We start from the raw sequence: 24451 nt of genomic DNA on the forward strand, positions 1-24451 counted from the left end.
TTTAAGGGGGAGATCAATATTAACAGGACCCAATGCAAACAATAATCAGCCTTAAACCAAAGAGTCTTAATATTAAGACATTAGCAGTATTTTCTTAATAAACATAGATGATGTGTTCAATTATTATCTACAGTATAAACAATAGATTTGCAATAATGTCTACAATTTCTAATAGTGGACCAAGAGAGGATGGGGAAGGGGTGTAAAATGTGACGTCAATGAGGTAAAAAATGAGAATATAGAGGTACTAGATCATAGGAAGAGTGAAAGCAGAATCATAGGAAGTTGGTTATCAGCAGGAGATAAGGGAGAAATAGACTTTGGGGAAACTAATAAATAAGCATAAAATAGAGCGAATAAAACAAACAAACAAAAAAATGTTCTACAAAAAATCTACTACTCAAACCTCCCAACCTTCAGTAGCCTGATGCATGAAAGGTACTTGATTTCAAAGATGATGTGGATGTGAGAGCAAGAAATGAAAAACAGAAAAAAGAAGAAAAAATGGGCAGCAGGGTGGAGAACAAAAAGTCTTGAAGGAAAATTGAACAATTGTTTCTGTTGGAATTCAATATCTTCTCTGCTTCTCTTCTTTTCTGATAGGTGGGTTTGTTTGGAGTTTGCTGGTAACTCCATCCTCAGGATGATGACAGTTACTAAGGTGGCAGGATTAGACTTGGAGGCAGGACTCCTGGAGACAGGGTACAGCAATTGCCAGTCCCTCTTGAAGACTGCACCCAAGACTGTCCTTTGGGGTCCACTTGTGTGATGCAGAGACCTGTTCTTAGTCCCTTCCCTCACTTGTGGACCCCACAATTCCTGCTCTATAATTTTTCTCTAAATTGTATCTCTCCTGCCCATGCCCTTTGAACTTCCCAACCAGGAACCTCTTTCTCCAGAAGCCCTGAGGGCTGAATGACAGTAGTCTCGGAAAGCTGTGTTGTATTGGGCAAATTGGGCAAATCAGGACCAGGCATTGAAAGCTGTGGGCCAGCCATGTAGTTGCAGGCACTGCCAGGTTGGTGTCTAGTGGATAGTTGGGATATTGGGAATTGAGGCGCCAGAGGGCTCTGTTGATTGCCAAACTGGCAGGACCAGGTGATCAGTGGAGTGATGGACTAGGCTGATGTTGGGTCCCAGCAATTGCTGCCTGAATTGTCTCTGTGATCGTGGTGGGTGCCAAGTTGGTTGGCTGGATTAAGATGCCCTCACATCCTTTTCCCACCTGTCGACCCCTTGCAGGGCTCTCTCATTACTCTGCAGCAAGATGGTGGCTATTAGCACACCTAGCAGGGATACCTCAGATGTGATAATGATCTTTCATGACCTGGCTGTTACACCTGAATGTTAAGTGGCCACATTCCAATTTGGTGGCAGTGGTAGCAGCTAACTAGCTTCTAGTCTCCAGAATGTGTCCCAAGATGGAAGCTGCCCTGACTAAAGGTGGGGGTGACAGCAGGGATAATCCAAGATGGCAGCAGAGGCATCCCATTGTGTTAGTAGATGGGGAGCCACAGCGCAGCACATCTGTGGTGTGTACAATGCTGGAGATCTATGCGGGGTGGGCGTGGTGCTGGAGATACAAGAGTTTTAGTTTTAAGGGTAAAGTTCAACAGATATTTAATATATCAGTATTGAAATTTAGTATTTACTGACTCTATTCAGCCATGTGTAAATAGTTCAACTTAGCAAAAGGACAGTAAATGTTAACATGCATCTCAATGTGGCAGGCAATTAGAGGTCTGGTGTAGAAGTTGAGTGAAGCTCCACATTATCAAAATCATGAAAGTCAACTAGTTTTAGTAGTTATTTTCTACATAGAGCAGTTATTGAGACCCACATTTCCCACACTGTACCCAGAAGTCCCTAGGATGCCACAGAAAACTCCTGTAGGCACCCATGGGATATGTTTGGAAGGAAACCAGCCACATTTCTCAGACATGGCAGAAAGAACTAGCTCAGGGGAATTCAATTTCAACTTTAGATTGCACCTTTATGACACCATATCTTTTTGAAACTGGTGTTCCCACAGGTAATGGTGATAAAAAGTAAGTACTGTAAGAAAATTAGTTTGGAACATAAAATGAAGGCACTTGTATCCAATGTGTTTCCAAAATTTTGGAATATGCCATGACCCAACAGTCCTGTCCATCCCAGTAGTAATTATAATTATTTAAGAATAAGATTAAAGTTCTATTTTTGAAGGAACTTCAGATTATACAGAGGGGAGTGAGGGGAAGGTGGGATAGATGAGAAGGATGGTAGATTGAGATAGTCATTATTACCCTATATACATGTATGAAAGAATTTTTTAAAATATATTTATCACTGTCAAAAAAAGTTAATAAAAAATAAATAAAAGTTAAAAATAAAATTAAAAAATAAAAAACAATAAGAAAAGATTAAAGTACTATTTTAACTTTCAATTTTTGTGTCTTTGTTTTTCTTTCACCCCAAAACAGCTACTAAGTTGTCAAGACATAAAATCTTACCTTACTTAATACATAGAACTCTCAGGTACTTCTTTAACCTTGGGGTACCATGAAACAATTATTGATATATTCAAGGCACCTTGACTGAGAAAGTTTGGAAACTTCTTATGTAGCCTTTTTGTTTTTAATTTCAAATATGTCTTCAGTCTGTTTTTAATGTTTTTTTCTGGAGATGTAGTCTTTTACAGCCATTCCAGAAGAAATTCCTTTGTACAGGAAGTACAAATTGCTGAGTACATACTATGTTATAGGCATGATTTTTATATTTCATCTGCTTTCAGCAATCCTGAAACTAATGATGATATTCCCATATTTGTCAAGGAACCAAAAGAAATTAAATATTTGACTGAAGGTTTACATCTTTCTAGGTCAAACTCTTATTTAAATTTAGTTCTACTGCTTGAGTGAATTATTTCTATGATTGAAGATAAGTGATTTTCCCATTTATGGGGACCCTGTAACAAAGTCTTCTTAAGGTGTTACTTAAGGTACTATTTTCAACTTTGTAAATGTAATTGATGGAGGCTCAAGGGAATGAAAATGTATGTTGGGGATCTTATGATTGGAAGTAAACACTAAAGGTTAATATTTTGTTATGTTAATTTTTAGTTCCTATAATACCTGTAATCTTTTGCATCATTTGCAGTATTATTACATTTGAGTGTGTTGGGTAGTTTCATTTTTATAATAGTCAGTGAAGATTGTTTAAATTCACATAGTAAAAATTATGGTTTGGGCAGCCATAGTTTTACAATCTATATAAATCAGGCACTGCAGAATTGGTTTATCGTTGTGAATATTCATTTTGAATGTATTCATATCAATAAGTTTCCAGAGCACAAAGAAATATCTGGAGTCCATACACAGGAATTTTTTTTACTTACTTTCTATTTTTTGTATTAGCTCTTTCTGAAACTTCTAAAGTAAGATGAATTATTTCAGTCAACCTCCATATTTCTTAAAATCTTTTTTTATTTTATTTTGGCTCTTTTTGCTATGTTCTGTCACTTCTTGAGATGTGTCTTCCAGTTTATTTGGAATTTCTTTTCAGCTATATCTGCTATCCTGCAAAATCGTTTTTCTCCCAAGCCTAAAATATTATTGTATGTTTCATTCATGATAGTCCTGGTTATTTTCAAGCTGCCTACTCAATTTTCTTTATTTAAGCATCTGAAGGATATCAGTATTCCTTATCTAATAATTCTAATACATATAGAATTTGGATTGTATACTTTGGTCTTTCTCTAAATGTGGATTTGTGTTTATCAGTTCTCATGGAAACTGCCTCCTTCTCCTCCTCCTCCTCTTTATCCTCCTTTCCTCCTCCATTCCCTTCTTTCTCCCCCCCCCCCTTTCTTCTTCCTCCCAGATCCAAGGCATGCATACATATCTCTGTTAATACCCTATTTGGGTATTTGGGTTTTTTTCCCCATAGTTTATCCTTTGGAAGTTATTAAGTGTATCTGGATTTTATATAAAGTGACTTCACAACTTTTTTAGTTAGCTTTTTCACCATTGTGACTTAAAGACCTGACCAGCACAGTTGTAGATGAGGAAAAGTTTATTTGGGGGCTTATAGTTTCAGAGGTCTCAATCTGTAGAACAGCAGACTCCATTTGTTGGGGCTCAATGTGAGGCAGAACAACAATACGGAAATGTATGGTGGAGGGATGTGGCTCACATGACAATCAGAAAGGAGAGAGAGAGAGCGAGAGAGAGAGTGAGAGAGAGAGAGAGAGAGAGAAAGAGAGACTTTACTAGCCAGAACAAATATATACCCCAAAGCCGCACTCCCGCATACCCACATTCTCCAGCCACATCCCATCTGCCTCCAGTTACCACTCACTCAATCCTGTCAGGGATTAATTCACTAGTTAAAGACTTTCACAACCTAATCATTTCCCCTTTGAACCCTCTCACATTGTCTCAACATGAACTTTTGGGGGACATCTCACATACAAACCATAACAACCAAATTGAACTCTTAAGTTTCTGGCTCTTATGCATGAACCTTTTAATATCCAATCCGGATGCCACAAATCCACAGATGCTACCAGAGTCCAACAAATATTGGTCCCCAAACTCTTTCTCTGTCTAGATTTATACTCCTTTTTGTTTATGGCCATTTGTGAATTTGTTATTTCCAATAAATCCAACCATATGCTTAAATAAGTTAAAAATATATATTTTATTCAAAAATTGTAGATGTGGAATACTAAGAGGTACATTTACTGAATATCATGGTTTGCTGTAATACAAAAAGATAATCCATTTGATTTTCTGGAAAATTCTGATAGGAATCTGTGTTGGTTGGAGACAGAAGCAGCTTATAAACCTTAAAACTCTATTATATGAATTTGTTTTTACCTTATCCCAAAGTGGAATTATAACTCTTTGTCTGCCCAGGTCGTGTCTAAGTCACTTCTCTTCTTCCATGGAACTTTCAAAATGGTGAAATTTGCCTAAAGGCAAGAGCTAACTCTTAAAGGCTATAACAAATTCTGAAAAGGTACATTGAGGTGGTAGTGGTGATAGAAAACCAGTTGTTTTCTATAATCATTCTCAAACATTAATAGAAAAGAACAACCTGCAGTTCAAATTAGAAATTGAAAACACTGTTAAATCAAAACTGCCTTTGCTGTTTCACTGTAATGTGTTAGTCTAAAATAGACTTTATTTCTTCCTACCTCAAAATATTTACATAAGAACATTCTGTTGACACAGAAATAATTCTATTATAATGTTATTTTATCATAAAGGGTATATAGTCTCTATTTGAAATGATAGACTACAGATATTTATCTTTGTGAGCCATCTGCTCTGCTAATTACCCATGAGTATTTTAGAGTAAAATCTGAAAAATGGAAATACTTGAAAATCTTTGTATTGTTGACTCTAGATTGTGTTTGTTTTTGTTTTGGTTTTTTTTTTTTAATAACATGTGTTTTGCTTGGAAGAGAAATACACTGATGCAGAAAAGTTTCTTGTAAAACATTACATTAGTGTCATAAAGAAGAAATTTAAACCCTCTTATGTAAAGGACTGTCTTTATCTGGATAAAAAAATTTTATTAAAATACTCATTTCTTTATATAAATAAATAAGTCTAAATAAAAACCTCACTCAATATGTTCATTCCCATAGTAAAGATATGTTAATTCTTGAATTTAATGATTCTTGAATTGTTAATTCTATTAGGAGAATATTTGTGTTTTTAAAAGCATTAACTTAAAAAAGTCACTATCTTAATTAACCAAGAAAGTTTTTGTTAAGAATGTTAACAAGAAAATTTATTTGCTACCCCTATTTAAATTATTTTAAAACTGTCTTCATAAAACCAGGAAATTATTTTTAATATAAATCATTATAAATACATATTTTATTGAGTGCTTATTTCATTTTATTTTCTTTTTGGACGGTATTCTACTGAACATGTGAAGAGAGATTAGTGCCTTTCTACTGTTCCTCTTTTCCATTTCTATTTCCAGAGGTCTGGAAACTGGTAATAAAGAAGTCTCAGAGCTAGAAATAATAGAGGCATAAGAAAAGTGCCTGAGAATTTTTAACCATAAATTGACAGAATGAATTTGCAATTCAAATTCATATTCTCTGGATCACACAAAACATCCTCTAATGTATAAATTTATAAACTAGTCTGTGATTCATGGTGCCTTTTGTCACCCAAAAGAAACAAATGCAAATTCTCTGATAAATGTATCTTAATCCTAAAATTCAAAGAATTTCATAAATTATTTCCCAGTGAACATGAAAAGTCATAAGTAACAGTGAATGAGAATCAGCAGAACTCCTGTACAACAAAAACAACCCTGCATAGATACTCAGTATGGGAATGATGGGATACAATGTATAGAACATCTATGCTTACAATATTCCAAAACATAAAACTGAAAGTCAGAAGCCTAAAAGGAAGACAACAATAAAAAAACAGTAGGGAACAAAAGTATTATAAAATAGATCTAGTGAATTTGAAGAATAGTCCATTAGAATTCTGGAACTGAAAAAAATCAAAGTTTAAAATCAAGTAGACTACTGTAACAGCCAATCAGATCCAGCTGAAGAGAGAAATTGTCATGTGAAAAATAAGTTATATTACTGAAAAAACAAAAAGAAAAAATTTGAAAGGTCAAGAAATTATATTTTTAATACACACTTGATATACATCACAAAATGCCTAAAAATAATGAAACATATAGTCAAATATACTATTGTACAGTTTTCTATAAGCAAAAACCAATGTCTAGGAACAGAGTAAGAATCAGGGGTAATCATTCATTACAAATGATGTTTCTAGAAATAATGTCATGACAAAAATGTTTATCTTAAGGGTTTAACATCTATAAGTTGATCTTAAAACAACTAATAGTATATTTTATTTATATGATATCTACAAAAAGAATTTTAAAATGTGTTATATAATGATGAGCTTACTTCTGAATATGATGTTACAGGCACTTTAAAATTTTTTCAGCTCTTTATATTTTCCAGTTATTTTAACATGAACATTTATTATTTTTTTAAAAAAAACTCAGACAAGTGTGATGGCATGTCTGTAATCCCACTACTAGAGAGACTGAGGTCAAAGGATCATAAATTCAGGGTAGCCTGGACAACTCAGCAAGCCCATGACTTGAAATAAACAATAAAAAGGCTAGAGATGTAGTTTAAAGATAGAGCACCTTTGAGTTCTGTCTCCAATATAAAAGAACAAAAGTAAAGCTGCTAGTAAGTATTAAAAAGTGATACTTAAGTCATGTGTTTCAAAAGAACCCTTCTGTGATAGGTTCTGATACTTTTTTTAAAAGACTTATTTATGGATCTTAGAAATTCTTAAAGTATATTTAAGTGAAAGTGGGTGAAAAGTTAATGCAAAACTTATAGAGTAAAGCCTAAATGTGTGCAGTGTGCTTAACTCTGGATTGTTGCAGAGGTATACTGGCATACTTCAATTTAGTAAGCAATTTTGAAGGGTTTCTTTATTTGCTTATTCAGTAATGTATGCAAGATCCTACTATGTTATTCACATCCTCAAGGGTCCTTTTAATTTTTTAATTTTATTTTTATTATGAATATTATTCTTCATTATTTTATTGTATTTTTGGTTTTTAAAAGGTTATTCATGCTTGTAATGAATTATAATTATCTAAAATATTTCACTAATGGAATATGTCTTTTCTTGAACATGGCACGTAAGAGAGGCTTTACTTTATATATTAAAATTTATAAATGCAATTTGGCTTTTAAAAAAGACATTTCTAATCTACAAAATAATTTGTTTTAACTTATTTGTATAATATTGAATATCTATTATGTGCTACACATTGTACTAGATTTTGGAGATTAAGCATGAAATCTCATACATGATGGCCTTTGATCACATAGAATTATGGAATTTAGAATATAGTAGAGGAAATATACTAAAAATTACTTTTAACTATTCATCTTTTCTATTGAATGTTTCATTTGCTTTACTACATATTTAATTTCCCCAAACATTTCTTGTTTCTTAACAACTTACATGTCACTGTCACTTTTTTTTTTAATCATTGAATGACTGCTAAGTATTTTTCTCTTCCTGCCACATTTTACAGCCTTTTACTTTGATAGTTTATTAATTTGTACCAAAGTTAAAAGAAGAGTAGTATCATGATCACCAGTATACACTTTTTTATCTTGATTTATCAATCAGTTAATATTTCAATACATCTGCTCTCTCTTTTTCTTCCTCCATCCTCTATTCTTTCCCAATGTCCACCCCGAAATACAAACACACTCAGAAATATAAGGTGATTCAATAAAATATTAAGTCCATTAACATAAAAGGTCAGAGAAAACATAGAGGGAAATAGCATAACCCACAATCTCCTTGTGTTTCCTCAGCCTGGAAGTCTCCCTTGAAGGGATGAAGTCCTTTGAGTTGTCTTTGGTTCTGTTACCTTCTATGTTGTTCAAATGGTCTTGGAAAATTCATTTATATTTGCCATGCTAAATGACCAGAGTGTAATTTCTTTCATTACTGTCCTTCCTCTTTTCCTATTATCTTCACTGTTTCAATGAGTCCTTTTTCCCTGTTCTCAAGCAAAAGCATTTCTCTTCATAATTAAAAGCATGCATATCAAATTCTGGAGGTTTTTTGAAAGCTCCCTCTTGATACTGTCCTCCTATTGGGAGTGGCATAAAATGACAAAGAATTTCAATAACTTTTTTTCTGAGAACTCTGCCTTTACTCTTTTCAATTTCAACCTTTTTGTATCCTCTAGGATGGTGTCATGGTTAAGAGTTAAAAAGAGTTTAAACCATATTTCTTATAACATCTCTGTAGAAAATCTAGCATCTCACTTTGGTCTTAACTTTCTGCTATATGTTAATTACATGGTGGTGTGATAATAATATATTTTATCCATTATTAAGCATACCCAAAAATTAGAAACTAAAGAAAATTATTTATTATATAAAAGCTTATATTTTCTTTTCTAGTAAATAATTATGTGTATCAGTGATATGTTTGCAGTTTGATCTGAAACCCACTGCATTGTGGATTTCATCCTGTTTGGACAGAATTTAATACGCCCCTGAGTTTGTATAATTCTTATTGTAGAAGTTTATTGGAATTTTTACTCCAGTGGGATTTTCACTACCATTTTTAATTTGGGATTTTTTACTACCTGGTGTCCCATTCACAAATGAGAATTCATTTGCAGAAGCAATGATGACAGTGTCCAGCAACAGTGACAGTGACCTGAAGTTGGAGACATATGTGATAGAATCCAAGCCATCCTATTTCACTTGTGTAGTACTTTCCTCCTTGCTTCCTTTTGAGTCGATTTTGTTTCCACATATCCTCTAAGCTCAGTTTTCTGGCCATGATTTGATTTCTAAGTTTCTATGTCTTTAGTTTATTTTATTGTTCATTTTTATTTAAGGAAGTTAGAGAGTTGGAGTTAGATGTTTGTTACAACCAATTATTCTGAAACACCTTCACCTAGGAAAGAACCTACAAGTTGCTTAATGTGTTCTCTCTTTAGGAACATACACCAGGGGAAACATCTCCCTTTATCTGTGGATTCTAAAACAATTTCCTTGTGATTTTTTTTTAATTGCTCTAGTTTTTACTTTTGGTTGTTTTACAATCTCTATTTTCCCTTCAGAGTCCCAGTGAGTTCTATTATAAATTTAAACTCTGATAGTGCTATTGTATCTATTTGAAAACAAAGAGACAAAGTTCATTGCTTTTCCAGGTAATATTTGCCTTTTGTTATATGTATGCCCAATGTTTAGCAGTCTATCTTACATTGAATCCAAACTGATTTCCTTGCTGGCTCTGATTCCCTCACTAAAGTATCATATAACACTCCATATAATACTTAACTTTCCATATTAAAAAAACTCTTTAATTACTTAAAAATAGCTAACAATGACTTCATTCCTTTTTTTCTTCTTTGTTTTTTTCTTGCATTACTTTGTCTTGTCACAGGAGAAAAGTTTAGAATTTAATGTTTGCCAAATTACCATATAAACCACCATCAGAAAAATAATATGTAGTCGTTTTATCTTATTTTAAATCAAAAGGTTTCATTTCATTCTTACTCTCAGGATTCAGCCTGTTATTTACATATCACTTCTCATCATTTCACCTTATAGGCACCAAGCAGTCTCCTTGTTTATCTTTCAGCTATCTTGATATAAACACAACTTATGGTTTTAATAAGAATATCTCTATGTAATGTTTATAATATTTCATCCAGCTCTAGATATTCTGTAACCTTTAATCTGAAACTTGATTATGTAATTGATTTAAGTAAAGGATGAATGAGCCTCATTCTGATTTACTGTAGTACACCACACAATTTAGTTTTCTTTCTTTTCTTTCTTTTTCTTTTCTTTTCTTTTCTTTTTTCTTTTTTTCTTTTTTCTTTTTTTTTGTTCCAGGGATTGAACCCAGAGGTGCTTAACCACTTAGTCACATTCCCAGCCCTTTTTTATGTTTTATTTAGAGTCAGGATCTCCCTGAGTTGCTTATGGACTCACTAAGTTGCTGAGACTGTCTTTGAATTCACAATTCTCCAGCGTTAGCCTCCCGAGTCGCTGGAATTACAGGCAGGTGCCACCACTGGCTATTACTCTCCTTTCTATATCTTATCCTTACCAACCTCTTCTTACTTGTTGCCTTTGTGATCTCACACTTCAAGTCTTTTCTCAGGAAAAGAAAATCTAATCAGCCAGTTTATTCCAATATTTAATAGACTGATAGTCTGAAATATGTTCATCTTCTGGAAGTACCTATAATTTCAACAAGGAAGGAAATCGCATTGTTTTAGTTGGGGTATTGTGAGTGTGTGTGTGTATGTGTGTTTGTGCATATACATGGGAAGAATCTACATAGCAGCTACAGAATCACACAATGCATGTAGCTATGTATAAATCTGATACTTGGAACAAAGAGTACTGTCATGTATATCTAAAAAGAATAAATGAAAAAAATAAATGAAGCATGATCTGATGCTAGACATATAGTGGGTACTCAAATTTTATTGATTAATTGATTACAGTTTCAAAATACTAAAAGATTATGAATTGTAATTGACAGAACATTTTGTTAAGATGTTATTACAGACAGAGTCACAAAAACTCTGCCTCTTTGAATTGGATCTAGACTGATTTATCTAAAATGGCAGCCTTGTCTTGACAATTATTTTAGTTGCAGTTGTTTTATTGGAGATTTAATATAACCATGAATAACTTCTAAAAAACTTTCTTGTGAGGTACATTAGTCTGTTTTTCATTATTGTAAAGAAATACTCAAGGTAGGATATTGTATAAAAAAAAAGGTTTACTTTTGGTTTATAGTTTTGGAAGCACAAAGCTGAGGGGCAGTATCAGATGATGACCTTCTTGCTGTTCTGTATCAGATGATGACCTTCTTGCTGTTCACCACTGAAGGTGGCACAAGGCAACTGTTTTTTTTAATTTTTAATTTTTAATACTTAAATTTTCAAAAAATTTGGTATGATGGGTAGCTCTACTTTGCACATATAGATTTATTATCATTAATATTTTATAACAAATGTTTTATCTATACTTATCTATGCTTCTCTCCCTGTACCATTTATAAATAGTTGTAGACCTCATGGTTCACCCCTGAATACTTCAGCATGTTCCTAAACTGAACACATGTACCCACACACACTGTGAATGTATGTATACACACACACACACACACACACACACACACATACATATATATAACATAAAGCTTGTTTTAGATTTCTCTAACTTCCTTAGTATTATTTATAAATTTTTTTGATTCAGTATTTTGTCAATTACCATAACAGGTATGTGGTAGTGGTGCCTCTTCATCATTTTGTTTTATATTGTTAGAAATTTAATATAAAACAATTCCATGTTTTAGCAACTTATAAAATGTCTTACTGATTATGAACAGAATATATTTATTATATTTTTATTTTCCAAACTTATTATCTAGATAATTCAGACAACTGTAAAACTTTTATGATATAGATGATTATATTAATTTGAATGATTTGAATTTCTTAAAGATTATTTTTTATACAGAAGACTTCAAGATGTTTTAACTGGATTTTTATTGTCTCTTTTTAAACATTTTTGTTTTTTTAAAAATAATAGTACAGTAAAACAATTTTTTTTCTTTTCTAACCACCATCATAACAACCAGGATGCTGAAAAGTTTACTTTTCCCCAAAATACCCTTTGTGACTTCATAGTTACACTCACACATCCTCATTCTACCTTTGTCAACCACTCATGTGTTTTCTATTACTATAGGTTGTCTTTTCAAGAATGAGTGGAATCATAAAGTATATATATTTCTCGAGTGTTACTTTTTTCAGCATAATGTATTTGAGACTTATCCAAGTTGTGTGTGTATTAATAAATTATTTCATTTTACTGCTACATGGTATTCTATTATACAAATATACTATAGTTTCTCTGTTCTAAGGACATTTGAATTGCTTCTAGCTCTTGACTGTCACAGATAAATCTGCCCTGAACATTTCATATAGGTTTTTGTGTGAACAAGTTTAATTTCTCTAGAATTAATACCCAGAAGTAAAACACATGCATAGCCTTCTAATCATCAACTACTACTACCAGAGTGGTACATTTATTACAGTTGAACCTACATTGACACATCATTGTCACCCAAAATGTCCATCATTTACATTAGGATTCATTCTTGGTATTGTACATTCTTTGGGTTTAGACAACTGTATCATGACATGTTGCCATCATTACAGTATCATATATGCCCTAAAAATCCTTTGTGGTTAGCCTGTTCATATCTCCCTCTCCTTTAACCCTCCTTAGCAACCACTGATTCTTTATTGTCCCCTTAGTTTTGTCTTTCACAGAATATCACATAGTTGAATTCATACAGTGGAAGACTTTCAGATTGGCTTATTTCACTTAGTAATAGGGATTTAAGTTTCTCCTTATCTTTTCATAACCCAATAACTCATTTCTTTTTAGCTCTGTATAATATTCCATTTTCTGAATTTACCACAGTCCATTTTCTGGATATCATAGTTCATTTATTCATTCACACACTGAAGGACATCTTGGTTCTTTCCAAGTTTTGGTAGTTGTAAATAAAGATGCTACATATATCTGTGCAGTTTTTGTTTTTTTGTTTTGTTTTATTTTGTTTTGTTTTGTGGATGTAAGTTTTCAATCCTTTAAGTAAAGGATTGAAAATACCAAGGAGTGTGATTACTGGATTGTATGGTAATAAGAGTACAATCCGTTTTGTAAGAAACCTCAGAATTGTGCTCCAAAGTGGCTATACCATATTGCATCCCTGTCTGTCTTCCAGAATGGCTATATGAGTATGAGTGTCTGTTTCTCCACAACCTCCTCAGCATTTAATGTTTTGGATTTTGATTATTCTAATAGGTATATAGTTGTGTCTCTCTTTGTGTGAATTAATTCTCTGATGACATATGATACGGAAAGTTTCTTCATATGCTTTATTGAAATGTATATATCTCTTTGATAAGGTTTTCATTTTTATTTTGTTCATTTTTCTTACTGTTGAGTTTTAAGATTGCTTTCTACATTTTGAATTAAAATTCTTTCACATATTTTTCTTCCAGTTTGTTACATTATCTTTTCACTATCCCAAACATATATCTGGAAGAGCAAAGTTTTCATTTTAATGCAGTCCAACTTAACCACTTTTTATTTTGTGGATTGTGCCTTTGGTGTTGTAGCTAAAAGGGTATCTCCATACCCAAAGTCATCTAATTTTTCTCTTAGAAGTTTTATAGTTTTGCATTTTACATTCAACTCAATGATCCATTTTGAGTTAATTTTTTTTGAATGGTGTAAGATCTGCTCCAGATTCATGTTTTTTTTCTTTTTTCATGCAGATGTCTGGTTCTCCCAGCACCATTTGTTGAAAAGACCATCTTTGTTCCATTTTATGTTCTGTGCTTCTTAGTCAGTGTTCAATTGAGTATGATCTTAGTCTATTGGAGTTGTTATAACAAAATAGTACAAACTATGTAGCTTATAAATATTAGGAATTTATTTCTTATAGTTCTGGAGGCTGGAAAGTCCAAGATCTAGGACCCACCTGTTCAGTGTCTGGTGAGGGCCCACCTTCTGGTTCATAAATAGCTGTCTTCTAATTATAACCTCACATGGTTGAAGGTGAAAGGAATTTCTCTCAGACCTCTTTTATAGGGACACTATCCAGTTCATTAGGGCTCAGCCTTCATGAACTAATCACTTCCCCCAAACTCTCATCTTGGGGATTAGCTTTCAACAGATGAATTTTGGCAGGGGATCACAGTGATTCAGATCATGCCAACTGTATTTATATGAGTCTATGGGGGTTTATATTTTATTTATTCCTTCTGGTAGTTTTATAATTTTGTGTTTTATATTTAGGTCTGTGATTTATTTTGTACTAAATTTTGCGAAGAGCGAAAGGTCTGTGTTCTCTATCTTCATTTCTTTGCATGTCATCTCTTTAAGATTATGAGTTCTTTCTGAAGGCATTTCTTGACTGGGGTTCTGATTTTGGCTCTGACAGCATGTATTAGTATTCTGATACTATAATAAGTCTTATTATCATAGTGCTATATACTCTGAGTCTGGAAGTATGAAGAGGCCTTACATAAAAGTAGTAACCATTGTGGTAAGATTCAAAAAGTAGAGAAATATGCATTAACTTGATAAGAGGGAGAAAGAATGGTGGTCCCAGTGTATTTAGTTTTTTAGAAGTTTTCATTTATGTATTTATTAATTTACTTATTTATTTATTTTTTTATTGTAAACAAATGGGATACATGTTGTTTCTCTGTTTGTACATGGCGTAAAGGCATACCATTTGTGTAATCATAAATTTACATAGGGTAATGTTGTTTGATTCATTCTGTTATTTTTTCCCTTCCCTCCACCCCTCCCACTCCTCTTTTCCCTCTATACAGTCCTTCTTTCCTCCATTCTTGCCCTCCTCCCTAACCCTAACTCTAACTCTGGTTTCTCTTCAGATCGTATAAATCTTTCACCTTTTACTTATTTATTTTTTACAGTACTAGTGATCAAACCAAGGACCTCACTGTGCATGCTAGGCAGTTGCTCTGCTGCTGAGCTACATCCCCAACCATTTTGTTTTGTTTGAAACAAGGTCTCACAGTAAGTTGACCAGGTTAGCCTAAAGTTTGCTGTCCTCCTGTATTAGTCTTCTGAGTATCTGGGATTACAGCCACAACATGTGGCTCTGTTTTTGTTTTTTGTTTTTTGTTTTGTTTTGTTTTGTTTTTTGTTTTTTGTTTTTTTAAAGTAAGGTTGAGGTATGATATCATGTAACTCTTTTTGTTGTTAGGCTTTTTTTTTATTCTTTTTTGGTAGTAGGAACAAAATAAATTAAAGTTTATCAAGGTTCAGTAAAATTCAAAATATCATTGACCCTCATATTTTACCTATGCAGATAATCTGATGATTAAATTTAAAATAAAAGAAATGAGTCTGGACTGACTCTGTTCTATCACTTCATCATTTTTTTCTGTCTGAATTTTGCATTTACTCTCATTTCTAATTGTGTTAGGTGGCTTTGACTTTGATTCCAGTAAGTCAGCCAGGTGTGATGGCACATGCTTGTAATCTCAGCAAGGTGGGAGGCTAAGGCAGGAGGACCATGAGTTTGAGGTCAACATCAGCAATTTAGTGAGGCTATAAGCAACTGAGGGAGACCTTGTCTCAAAAATAAGAAAATAAAAAGGACTGTGGATATAGCTCGAAGGTAGAGCTCCCCTGGGTTCAATCCCCAATACCAAAAGAAGAAAAGAAAAAAAAGAAAAAAGAAATTTCAGCAAGTCAGTTAAACTACAACAATTGACCTAAACATAAAATATTTGTACTGCTGGGATATCATATGGTTGGTCTAATTTGGGAGGAGGGATTTGGATGAGAATTATGTTACTTGAGTACAATTTTAGGGTTGTATTTATATTTATAGGACTGTAGTTATAGTATTCTTATTTTTTAAAAGTTATAAAAAATTTTAAATAGGACAGTAAATGATATTGAAAAATTTGTAGCACTCACATTTTATTCATGGTTGTCTAAAGGCTACTAAAAGAAGCATTGTTCTAAAGTAGATCAGTCTTGGATACCATTCGTATTAGAATATCTCCCTACTATAAAATTTTGTTGGTGTTTATGGGTCACAAATTTAGAGGCAGAGGTCTAACAGCAGTGTTTTTCCAAATTTTTTTAGTGGATCACTTACATCAGAATCATCTAGAGTTCTTATTAAAAATGCCTACTTATAGCCTTTATCTAAAACCTTTTGAATCAGAATCTTTAGAAATGAAATTTAGGAAGGCTCTCGCAGTTCACATGCACTTAATCTAGAGCACTGGTCTCTGAGGTGGGTTGCATACACTCCAGAGTAGAGGGTTTTTTAATTAATTAATTTATTTTAGTTGTAGGTAAACTCGATATAGAGCTTTTTTTAAAAAAAAAAATTCTTCTTGGTTGTTAGATAAACACAATTCCTTTATTATTTTTATACAGTGCTGAGAATTGAACCCAGTGTCTCACAAGTGCAAGGCAAGCGCTCTTATCACTGACCCACAACCCCAGCCGGAGTAGAGCATTTTAAAGACCTATGGAAGAAACTGTAGCCTAGCCACCAAAATTCATTCTTTCCTATTAACTTAGCACACAATTAGACTACATGTCCTACCCTGTGTTGCAATTAGGTGTAATCATGTGTTTACTGCAACCTATGGAATATGAGCTTAACTTTTTTGTTTCCTGACCTGGGTGTGTGAACTTCTATGCATGTATATTCCTCCATGTTCTTTCTTCCTATAGTTAGAATTGAGAAGACTATGACAAGCTTGGAATTCAAGTGTTGAAACCAAGAGTTTAGTCAGCTTCAATGTCTGCATAGAGCAGAAGCACTATTGCCCTGGGAGGCCCTGGCCTAAACTGTTGTATGAAAAAGGAAGAAATTTCTTTTTCTTTAAGCTTCTAAATTGTGGAAGAGATATTTTGGCGCCTTAGGATACTTACTGTATAATATTGAAATGTTTGGGGATGTGAAGAAAATATTAAAACTTACATTCATATTTATTTTCATTTAAAACTTCAGAGAAATATAAAATTTACCAATTTTAATATAGAGTGTGACAATGGCATGTATACATAGGAGAGTATCTCAAGGGAAGAGAAAGCTTTATGATTATAAGGTGATTGACAGTGATGCTTTCATGTGTTCATCTATTTGTTTGTAATTCACAGGTAACCAAGTTAAGTGGATTTATATATTCTATTGTATGGTTATCATTATGCTAACTCCGAAGATTAGTATGTTTCTTTAAAACATTCCTATAAATATTCCATCTGCTACAGATAATATTAATATAAGCAACAAGAAAGTAGCAGATCAGACTTCTACTTCTAGCAGAACTTTTTTTGCATTCACATTATGATATTAAAAATGATTTAAAAATAATATCTAATTAAAGGTCAGTCCAAGTATGGCAATAATTAAGGAAACTTTTAAGAATGAATTTCTTGAACAGTGAATTACTCATTTTAAGAATATTATCTATGTGAAGATATTATTTCAGGATAAGAGCATATGAATATAATTATACGTAAATACATAGATACTCTAGCAGTATGTGCTAAACATTTTTACAAATTAATTCCTAATCAAAAAAAGAATCCTAAAACATTGATATAGATCTATCCTGTTCATTGTCGTAGCCTCTAGCCACATGTTGCTTTTGAGCACTCAAGATTTGGCTATTCTAGATTGGAATATAAATGGAAAATACTGCTCAATTTTGAAGACATTGAAAAAAATAATATAAAATATCTCAATAATTATTTACATTGACCATATGTTGAAAACGATTATATGTTATTATAATGGGCTAAATAAAATACATTAAAACTAATTTTGTCTATTTTTTCTTTTTAAAAAATGTGGCTACTAGAAAAACAGAAATTACAGTGTGCTGTCATAGAAATGCATTGGAGTGTCTTAATTTCATCAGTGCTGTCAGTTGATAAGCACTGAGCTAGAAATTAGAAACTCTCAGTTTCCCACCTACTTCTTCTTAGTCCCTATTCCTTTCTTCATCTAAATGATGTAGATGGCACATATCCTGTTTATAAATTGTATTTAGGTGAAATCTGAATTGATGAATTTATGTCACTGGGCAAGATTAACATAAATGAGTGAGATTAATAGGAAGATGGGTGTCAGTTTTAGGAGCCTGCTAAGAAATTCTTAAATGCTACTGTGCTTAAAAAATCTGTTATAATGTTCTTATGATTGTAACTGCAAAATCATTACAAACCAATTTGACCTGAAATCTACATTTTTACTAACACTAGTGATATTGTCAAAAGAAAGTCCTAGTGGATTAATTCTTGGATAATATTGCTGATTGTAAACACATCCATAAATTATTTTCTTGTTTCCAAGTTATACATAAAACAGTTCAATGTGTTTTTTTAAAAGTTGTCAGAATTTAATATCATATGACACTATAGTGTGTGTTCGGTGAGGTTTACTTGTCATGAAGTTAGATGAATTCATATTGAATAGTTAACTTGTTTTTAACTTGGATACAGACAGGACTGATTTGTTTCCCCTACATGCTAGGGATCAAACTCAGGGCTTCACATATGCTAGGCAAGTTCTTTACTACTGAGCTACATTTCCAGCCCTAAAACTTAATTTTTTTATTGATTTAAAAAATTTACCATTTATACTCTTTATATTTTCATGTCTTTTCAATGGAAATGTACTTTTAAGGAAAAGGATTGTCTGTGTCTTAATTTCATGTTGAAATCTTAAATTTTAAAATTCTTAGAACCTACAGAAAGTAGACTTGCTTTCTGTTGTTTGTCCTTGGTTCAGTAGTTTTGGTGTTACCTTAGCTCTTGTAAGTAATGCTTAATTTCAGATCTACCCCCATCAGGATTTATGTGTGTAGAGTTTGATAAGTGCTTGTTTGGACACACTAGTTGTCACCTACAAATTTATATTTCTGCTAAGACTACTACAAAATGATAGATTAATAAAATTCCCATAATTCCTCCATTTCAAGCTTTGCTAAGAAAACCTAATTTTTTTTCTCATTTTTAAATAAAGGTAGTAGAATAATTAATACAAAGGAAAAAAATATTAAATTAAAAGGAATATACTTTCTTTCCTACATCCAGCTCCCCACTACATTCACATACAATTTTAGTCACTCTAATATTTACTTTCATAACTGAAAAACAATAGTCCAGTTCTTTATTTCTAAATCTGTTGAGTGTTTATGGAATATCTACTATAAAAGGTGAGGAATTTACTCACATTTTCCAATTTTTTCTCTCCATCCCTGGAATTATGATGACTCATCACTTTGGTGGATTAGCCCTTTTACTTCATATAACATGCATCCATTTCTTATAACATAAAGTTTAGAATTCTCTTTTCACTTCTCTCCCTATAATCTGCATTGTATTTAAATATGCAGAACTTGTACATATTTTTCACTACATAACTATAACCTAAGAGAGAAGAAATTGTAGTTTTATGTCACTCAACCTTCTGCTACTCAAAGAAGATTGTCAGAATGAGATGCATTCTGTCTTCCTATATCCCATGAGTTCAAAATGACAATTCATTTGGATTTGCTTTATATTTGGATCATGGCTTTTTTTTTATTATAAACTTGTTTTTTCAGAGGTTTCCAATTGACTTTTTCTTCCCTCACAGCACATGCTATTACCCTATCATTAAATTTCTATACTTCTCATTTATTATATCTGTTGCATGTTTCATCTTTGGATTTTTTCTTTCCAGAGTATTCTGACTGTAGCCCAGAAGCTCATTATTTTCAAGGCCTACTACATAGTCGTTATCATGGACTATGTTTTCATTATACTCCTGAGTTTGTTGATTCTTAGTTTGATTTTTAGTTTTTGTGGAATATAACTACCTGGTAATACTTACTAAATACATGATAGTTGCTAGAATGTGTGAGTTCCTATATCCTTAAAAATATTTTATTACATTTCCCCAGGTCTTATTGATATATTTATTAGATATAGAATTGCAGATTCAAAATAAATTTCCCTCAGAACGTTAAAATATTTCCCCATTGTCTTCTGTAATCTAATATTGCTGTGTTTCTTATTTTTATTCCTTTTGAGGTAGTCTGAGTCTTTTTTATTCTGGTCTAAAATTTTATAGATTTTGTCTGATAGTATGTCTACACATGGCTTTTTTTTTTTTTAATTCATCCTGCTCAGCACTTGACAAGGCATATGCACCTAATAATTTCTCTTTCAGCTTTTAGAAGTGTTCTTTTCTTGGATTGTTTTCATCTATGTACATATTTCCATTCTCTTTATGAAATCTCCTAGTTAACTATATATATTATTTATGCATTCAATACATAGTTAGGTTTTTGTTTTATTTTTAATTTTCAAATAAAATAGTTGTATATATTTATGGGATGAATAGGATGTTTTGATATATCTGTTACCTCATGCATGTACTCATCTCTTTTTCTTGTGGTTAAAATGCTTAAAATCTATTATAGCAATTTTGAAATATGTAATACATCATTATTAATATAGTTACTGTGCTGTGCAATATATCACTATATCTTATTCCTCCTCCCTGACTGAAACTTTGTACCCTTTAACCAGTAAATAATATCTTCACATAGATAACCAGTAAAGGGATTTGGTTATTCTAGATTGGAATATAAATGGAAAATACTGCTCAATTTTGAAGACATTGAAAAAAAAATATAAAATATGTCAATAATTATTTACATTGACCATATGTTGAAAACCATGTTATCCACAGGAAAATGGTTAGAACTGGGTATCAACATGTTAAGTGAAATAAGCCAAACTCAGAGAAGTCTCAACTGGATTTCACAATGGGATACCATATCTAAATATCCCCATTCCTGGAAGAAAATCAACTCAGATCAAAAGACCTATTGATTCTTGGAGATCACATTTTTCTTCCTATATTATATAATTCTGTACAAGAAGTTAAAGGCCAATCCTTTTCTTGACCTTCATTTTGGATATTCAAAACTGAACATGTTTTAATGCAGGGTTTCATGAATTATGCACTGTGACTTTTAGTGGATCTTGAAATTACATAGTAGCTACCAGCACTTTTTGGTTAGTGTAGAAAAATGTCATCATAATAAAGGTTAATTGCTGTTTCATTGAACACATTTAAGTTACATGTATATATACACTATAGTGTAAGAGAGAATGTCTTTCTTATGATTGTGGTAAAAAAATGTGAACTGCACCTCTGTTAAATGAGTGCCTTTGTACAAAGAGTGCAATTTATTGGGGGACTTGCCGACAGAAACATGATCTTAGCTGTCAATAAGACCAGTTGGATATCAGCAATTTGGGTCTGAAAAAGGGGTGCCTTTATAGATTTGGACAAAAGTGATTTCAGAACCTTATCTGTTTTATCTTAATATTGAAGAGTCAGGCATAACTCTGGAGCCAGGGTCCATCCAATTGTAAAGTGCCATTGTGACTGGAATGATTTTATCTAATTATGGTTTACTGGGAAGCTATGCAGGAAGAAGTAGTGAGGATTACTCAGGGGCAATTATGCTGCCTGTGACTCAAGATGGCAATAGTCATGTTAAGTTGTGTCCATATATTCAGTATCTGATTTATGCCATACTCTGTGACAACTGCATATAAGAAATCAAAGAATTCACAACTTTGTCAATGTTCTTATATTTATGTCTTCATTGATAATTAATACATACAAAACCATAATCCACTGTGCAAACAAAATAGAGGAATGCACAAAGTGCAATGAGACAATGAATGAAAGAGTAAAAATCTGAGAATTTCTATAGGCAGAGAAGATTTTGCTATAGAAGTTAACATTTGACAAGACTCTTCAAAGAGGAATGGAAAGTTTCCAGGATTGAAAACTTGAGTATTCTACGTTATGATATCAGTAATAGTAACACTAGGCATTTTAATTATCATCATTAGTATAATTACCATTTATTCAGCATTTGCTACAAATGAGGAATGTTTTATATACATATATGTTTATATTTAAGAGATCTTTAAGGAGCACATCTCATTAAATTGCAATATAAAAATTAAGTTATTCTCAGAAGGCAAGTAACTTTCCCATGGTCATAAAGTTAGTAAATGTTGCAGATAAGATTTAGACCTTTGTCTGGCTCCCAAAGCATGGACTTTCAACATTTAATATGGCCTCCCAGTGTATTTGCAAGTGAGCATCATAACATTTGGAGAATTAAAAAGAAGTCTGGCACTGGGTTTGTAAACCTTGTGCCAGAAAGATAGGTTAGTTGATAAAGACTGGATCAGGAAAATTTTGACATCATGCAAGATGGCTTTAGATTTATTGTATAGTCAGTGGGTCACTGACAATTACAAATGATTACAATTTTAGAACGATTACTTCAATAACAAAATGAATATTGAACTAGAAAGAGATGGGATAATACATTGGAGGAAGGAGACTTACTGCCTAAGTAAGGAATCCTTGAAGTGAAGCAGGAACCATGGTGAAAGAGAGAAGGAGACAGTGACACAATGGTGCCCTCACGGTCTCGGCAGCGGACGTCTGCCATGGAGGCTCCGCCCCGTACTGGTCCTTTCGTCCTTCTGGCTTCGTCTTGGAAGCAGGACTGCGCCGTGTCTTCCTGAAGAAATTTAAGAACAAAAAAGATGCACCTGGACTTTGCCCGGAGCCCTCTACGTTTTTAAGCGTCAGGTGGAATTTGGGGTTCCCTGAACTGGAGCCACGCTTGCTTGAGGAAAGTAGAAATCAGCCCTATCTTCCTCAGTGTACAATTTGTTTCTACTTTGAGTGCCTTCCACTGAAGGCATCCATTGTTCCCTGAGCCCCAGAAATCTGTGCCCAAGCTTGTCTGACATTTGTCTTGTCAAGTGTCCATGATGCTGGAACCTGAGGGAGGTGAAGTTTTTGTGGTCAAGCTCCATGGCCTGCCCTGGTCATGCAGAACTTTCTCTCCGACTGCACAATGAGGTTGCAGGTGTCCATTTCATTTACACTAGAGAAAACAGGCATTGTGGTGAGGCTTTTGTTGAACTTGAATCAGAAGATGATGTAAAAATGGCCCTGCAAAAAGACAGGGAAAGCATGGGACACCGGTACATCGAGGTGTTCAAATCACACAGAACTGAGATGGATTGGGTATTGAAGCACAGTGGTCCAAACAGCGCTGACATTGGGAATGACAGCTTCGTGCAACTTGGGGGACTCCCGTTTGGATACACAAAGGAAGAAATAGTTCAGTTCTTCTCAGGGTTGGAAATTGTGCCAAATTGGATCACATTGCCTGTGGATCCTAAGGGCAAGATTACAGGGGAGGCATTTGTGCAGTTTGCCTCACAGGAATTAGCTGAAAAGGCTCTAGGGAAGCACATGGAAGTGTTTAAGAGCAGTCAGGAGGAGGTCAGGTCATACTCTGATCTGCCTCTGAAGTTCATGTCTGTGCAGCGGCCAGGGCCCTATGACTGGCCAGACACAGCCCAGAGGTACATTGGCATCGTGAAGCAGGTGGACCTGGAGAGAATGAGGACTGGTGCCTACAGTGCAGGCTATGGGGGCTATGAGGAGTACAGCAGCCTGAGTGATAGCTACCGCTTTACCACCGACCTGTTTGGGAGAGGCCTCAGTTACTGTCTCTCAGGAATGTATGACCATAGATATGGAGATGGTGAATTGACAGTGCAGAGCACCACTGGCCACTGTGTCCACATGAGGGGGCTGCCCTACAAAACAACCGAGAACAACATTTACAACTTCTTCTTTCCACTCAACCCTGTGAGAGTCCATGTTGAGATTGGCCCTGATGGTAGATTGACAGTCAAAGTAGATGTTGAATTTGCCACCCATGAAGAAGCTGTGGCAACTATGTCAAAAGACAGGGCAAACATGCAGCACAGATATTTAGAACTCTTCCTGAATTCAACAACAGGAGCCAGCAATGGGGCTTATAGCAGCCAGCTGATGCAAGGCATGGGGGTGTCAGCTGCCCAGGCCACCTACAGTGGCCTGGAGAGCCAGTCAGTGAGTGGCTGTTATGGGGCCGGCCATAGCTGTCAGAATAGCGTGGGTGGATATGACTAGTTTTGTAGTAACATTTGAGTTATTTCAGTCAAATATTCACAGGCAGCCAACAAGCAGTGAAAAGCAATTTATAACTAGAGGAAGCTGTGGGACTCATTTTGCATCATGAGCTTATGAAATCTGGATTAAAAAATTACCTCATCAGTGTTTTCTCATGCAAACTTTTTTCTAGCATGTGATATTGAGTAAACTAAAAACTATTTTCTTCCGCTTTTCTTGATTAACATTTTGGTAGTATA

The 24451-nt window shown here is 33.7% G+C and overlaps 2 protein-coding genes across 21 annotated transcripts in view; both read left to right on the forward strand.

Moving 5' to 3' along the window:
* Nucleotides 1-24451, forward strand: part of Gphn (gephyrin) — a 641988-nt gene that overhangs the window by 234432 nt on the left and 383105 nt on the right. The gene's annotated exons all lie outside the window — the stretch shown is intronic.
* Nucleotides 23012-24212, forward strand: LOC124976698 (heterogeneous nuclear ribonucleoprotein F-like). The gene is given in 2 exon segments (XM_047539539.1): nucleotides 23012-23088; nucleotides 23090-24212. Coding segments are annotated over 2 exon segments (1200 nt in total).

Source organism: Sciurus carolinensis, chromosome 2 (assembly GCF_902686445.1).
Source record: "Sciurus carolinensis chromosome 2, mSciCar1.2, whole genome shotgun sequence".
Lineage (NCBI taxonomy): Eukaryota > Metazoa > Chordata > Mammalia > Rodentia > Sciuridae > Sciurus > Sciurus carolinensis.